The sequence below is a fragment of the Babylonia areolata genome, chromosome 19 (assembly GCF_041734735.1).
Source record: "Babylonia areolata isolate BAREFJ2019XMU chromosome 19, ASM4173473v1, whole genome shotgun sequence".
Classification (NCBI taxonomy): Eukaryota; Metazoa; Mollusca; class Gastropoda; order Neogastropoda; family Buccinidae; genus Babylonia; species Babylonia areolata.
Window position 1 is genome coordinate 33,741,749 of NC_134894.1, and position 5,000 is coordinate 33,746,748.

The 5,000-nt window shown below is 43.7% G+C and overlaps 1 protein-coding gene across 2 annotated transcripts in view; it reads left to right on the forward strand.

Moving 5' to 3' along the window:
- Positions 1-5,000, forward strand: part of LOC143293646 (uncharacterized) — a 23,249-nt gene that overhangs the window by 16,288 nt on the left and 1,961 nt on the right. The window contains exons 1-2 of one of the 2 annotated variants that reach the window (XM_076604761.1): positions 1,393-1,738; positions 3,675-5,000. The exon at positions 3,675-5,000 is cut by the window's right edge and continues 1,961 nt beyond it. In XM_076604761.1, the coding sequence (XP_076460876.1) occupies positions 3,691-5,000 (1,310 nt within the window). In that variant the 5' untranslated portion in view covers positions 1,393-1,738; positions 3,675-3,690. Of the gene's footprint in view, positions 1-1,392; positions 1,739-3,674 lie in introns of those variants that run through there. The other variant, XM_076604762.1, reaches the window with a different exon arrangement.

The following is a 5,000-nucleotide window of genomic DNA, read 5'->3' on the forward strand; positions in this document are numbered from 1 at the left end:
TGTAACTAAACTTGTACATCTATATAGATCTAGAGAAAACGGCTAAATGTTGCAGTCCTTTACTTTAAAAGAATTTTTTTTATTGCCCTTAAAGATTTTTTGAATGCCCAAGATACACCAGAATAATATGATTTAAACAGCGTTCTCACTGCGAATACCGCAATTGATTTATCGCCCTTTAAAAAAGTATGTTCAAATATTAAATTTTAGAACGTCAGTTAAGGAGCCACGATAGTGTAATGGGTAAGACAGTTTCTTCTCACCCGAACACGCGGGGTTCGAATCTGGTGAGGACTTTTTTTTCTTCTTTTTTTTTTTTTTTTTAAACCCGAAGCTTTATAATAACAAATACAGAACACATTTTAACGATTAGATTTTTTTCAAAAGTGTATCACAAGTGATTCTTGAAGGCCTTGCCTCTCTTGTTGTTGTTGTTGTTGTTGTTGGTTTGTTTGGTATTGTTTTGGGGTGGTTTTTGTTGTTGTTTTTTGGGGGAGGGTTTTTTTTGTGTGTGTGGTTTTTGTTTTGGGTTGTTTTTTTTTGGTTTGTGTGTGTGTGTGTGTGTGTGTGTGTGTGTGTGTGTGTGTTTTTGCTTCATATTTTATTCATATGGGCGGATTGATTGACTGATTGATTGATTGATTGACTAAAGAGATGGATGGGTGGGTGGGTAGGTGTTTTTTTTCTGCTTCACATTTTATTCATATTCTTGTTTTTAGTGTTTTCTATAGCCTGGGCGGTCCACGCTTAACCCTCTTGGGGCTGAAAACAAGCAAGAAGAAGAAAAAAAAACAAAAACAAAATGGATAAAAAGAAGGAAGGAGTGGTAGGCATTGGGGATAGGTTTGATTACAGAGACAGAGAAACACAGACAGAAAGAGAGAGAGAGAGGGTGGGGGAGAACAGACAGACAGAGAGACAGGGAGGGAGGGAGAGACAGACAGAGAAAGGTGGCGGGCTGTATTCAAGAGATGCAGTGAGTAAAGGAGACACACACACACACACACACACACACACACACACAGAGGCAGAGAGAGAGAGAGAGAGAAAGACAGACAGACAGACTGACAGATAGAGAGAGAGACAGAGAGAGAGAGAGAGAGAGAGAGAGGTGAAAGGCTGTATTCAAGTGATACAGCGAGTAAAGGACACAGAGAGAGAGAGAGAGAGAGAGAGAGAGAGAGAGAGACACACACACACACACACACACACACACACACACACACAGAGAGAGAGAGAGAGAGAGAGAGAGAGAGAGAGAGAGAGAGAGAGAGGCACAGCATCATCGAAATGGGTTTGTCGCAAACACTGCCCTCTTTCTCCACCAAACATCCGGAAACCTTTGCTTATAGGGAACGTTGACTGCGTCTGTGCTCCTACAAGAGAGGGCGACGAAGACGGAAATCATATTATGAGCCGTAGTAGCACAGTGTGTGTGAGACATAATAATTACATTCGTATCGTGTGAATGTGTGTGTGTGTGAACTTCAGTTCAGACACGAAGAGATTTTGACAGGATAGACACAATTTTGGAACTGTTTTCTTCGGTTGAACAAAAAAAAAAAAAAAAAAAAAAAAAAAAAAAAAAAGAGAGAGAGAAAGAAAAGAAAAAGAAAAAGAAAGATAGAAAGAAAGGGAATATTGAAAATAATTTTTACTCGGTGGTTAACATTTTAATTTTTGTGGGTTATTTTCATCTTTTTTTTTTCTCTATCTTTTTTCTTTCTTGTCTTACTAGGTAAGTCGATATATGTTGTGTGTGTTTAGTTAGATACAAAATTCGTTGTGTTTGTAAGGTTGTTGGTTCCTGGTTGTTGTTGTTGTTTGTTTGTTTGTTTGTTTCTCCTTGTTCTTGTTTTCTTTTAATTATTTTGGATTTGTTTTGCAATGCTTTTTTTTAATTTTTTTTTTTAATCTCTATAATTTCTGTCTTGAAATTTCTTTACATTGAAGATAAAGCTTGCTATTTATTTATTTATCTATCTATGTTTTTATTATTATTTTGTTAATTTATGCATTTATGTATTCATTTGTGTATTCACTCACAGATTTTTCTGTTTATTTTTGTATTTGTTTTGTGGCTTTGTTTGCTTTGGTTTCTGCGTCTTTGAACATTTATAAAAACTTTTTTTTGTGTGTGTGTGTGTGGGGGGGGGGCGATCCTTAATTATGTTCTTGTTGATGATTTCTTTGTAAACAATATTGTTGTTCAGTTTCAATAATCACAATAACAATCTAGTTTCAAGTAGGCTTCTGCAGTTCACCAGGTTCATACAAATGTCAATTATCATTCCATGCGCGCCTTGATTGTGGAGGATGGTGTTTCTTTCCAGTAAAGGAGAGAAAGGAAATGGGAAAATGAAGAATAATTAAATTATATAAAAAGAAAGAATAGTTATATATATATATATGTATATATATATATATATATATATATATATATAATTTTTTTAAAAAGAAGAAGAAAGTCCGATTCATGAATACGTGTACGTCTTTTATCTGTCTCTTTTCTCCCACATGCGCTTCCCTCCCTCCCTCCCTCCCTCTCTCTCTCTCTCTCTCTCTCTCTCTCTCTCGCTCTCTTTTAAAAATGTTTGATGCGCAAGTACAAGTACAGCCAGCATCTCAATTAAGGTGCCGAACGATGGAGACTTCAATGAATCATGGTATATGAAATGGAATGAAGTCATTTATTTATTTGTTATGAAAATGTTGTTGTTGTTGTTGTATTTCTTTCTTGGACAGAAACAAAACTAATCAGGTGTAATTTGTTATGTAGGTGTAAATAAAAAAAGAAAAAAAAAAGAATAGAGGTAAAAAGTGATTTTGATGTCTACTCGCAGATTACTTGCTAAAACATACACTGACCGAACATTTACAGTACTGGAGGTAAACGAACGTGGGCAACTTGTACACATAATTTCTTTAGAATTTCTATTTTCCTAATGTGGAGTTGTTTACCTGCAATACTCCCCCCCCCTCCCCCCCCCTCCCACTGTCACGCTGTTTCAGACAGACAGATATGCGGACAGAGAGAGAGACAGACATAGACAGATAGATAACAGACAGACATAGATAGAGTAGGTAGATAAATAGATAGATAGATAAAGGAGGGGGTGAGTATGGGGCGACGTAACATTAATTTTGTTTCGTTTAGATAGATAGATAGATAGATAAGGGGTGGGTTGATAGTGGGGCGCGGGGGACGGAGGAGTGGGGGGCGGAGGGGGGGGGGAGTGAGTATGGGACGACGTATCATTTGTATTGTTGGACTTGATTGGGTTGAAGTTAAGGATGCGTCCGTGCATAGTTTTCCATGTCTTAAACAGGCAAACGGATTCAACTTCTATGAATCTTGTGAGAAAATTCGGGGTGTGTGGTTCACGTCACGCCTATGCCGCGCGCGCGCGCGCATATAGTTGTATGTGTGTGTGTGTGTGTTGTGTGTGTGTGTGTGTGTGTGTGTGTGTGTGTGCGTTTTGTTTTGTCTTGTTTTATCTAAAAGAGACAATGAAAACGACAATGATTATGATAATGCGACGACGACAATGATAACGTGCCTTGGATTTTGACTTTTATTATTATTTATCTTATTTTAATTTATTATTTTTATTTATTTATTTATTTTACATCTCTATCGATAACGTTTCTTTAACTGGTTTTCGTTCAAACAGAAAACCTCAGTCTACAATGACACAGAGAAGCCGGACCTCCTCAACAGCCCTCGCGGAGACGCGACGCTCCCACCACCACCACCACCACTTCCTCCTCCTCCCCACTCTCCTGACGTTGGGACTCCTGGCGGGGGTGGCAGAGGCTCAGCGGCAGAGATGCCCTGACGAGTGCAGCTGCGTGTTGAATTTCGTGCACTGCTACCAGTTCACGGAGCTGAGCCTTCGCCAGCTGCCCACTACGGCAGACACGGTGGTGCTGACCGGCGGTGAGGTGGCCTCCTTCCCCCCTGGGTTCGCCAGCCGCTTCCCTCAGCTGATCATGCTGGAGGTGCAGTCCACCCGCGTGGAGACCGTCCTCAACGGGACCTTCGCCGGCCTCCAGGGCATGGACCAGATCGCCTTGACGGACTGCCAGCTGGGGACCATCGAGGCCGGGGCCTTCCGGGACATCAGCAACGTGCTACAGGTCCGGTTATCGGGGTCCGAGATCGGCACGGTCCGCTCCGGGGCCTTCTCCGGGCTGTCCAATATCGGGGAGTTTAGCGTGTGGTCCACCAAGATGGAGCGGGTGGAGAGCGGGGCTTTCGCGGGCTTCTCCAACGTGAGCTCCTTCGCCTTCTACCTGAACAACGTCACCGGCTGGAGTCGGGACGCCTTCATGAGGATGGAGCGCCTGGGGAAAGTGGACGTCTACATGAACAAGTTCTTCAGCGCCAGGCAGAGCGCCGTTATGGCCTTGCAGGAGGCCACCAGCGACATGAACATGTACTCCAACACCTTCCCTTGCAACTGCGGCATCTACCGGGATTTCAACGCCCCGCTTCTCAAGCGCTACCGGGTGTCTCAGAAATGCACAGAGGACGGGCAGGTGTTCCGTCTGTCCGACCTGAACGAGGACGAGACTTGTAACGGTCAGTCCTCCTCTTCCTCAACCTCCTTCTCCTCCCCACCCTCAACCTCCTCCTCAACCTTCTCAAGCACGATGATGACAACATCCGCCTCCACGCCCAGCCCCACCACTCTCACCTTCAGAACCACCACGCCCCTCAAGGTGACGAAAACCGTCTACATCACGACATCTCCGACAGAAGAAGGCGGGAGTGAGCTCCGTCCTAGTCAGCGTACGTCGACCCCGCTTTCCGGTTCGTCCTCGGCCACCGCCACTGACCTTCCCAGCACCGCCACCGGTCAGGAGGGATCCACAACGGTGACTCAGTCCGGCTCGGGACGGACCAGCGGACAGACCGGGGACTCTGCCAACGCTGGGAGTGGGGCAGCCATCCACTGGGCCGCCACACAGCCGGCCTTTGTCCCCCTGATGACGAG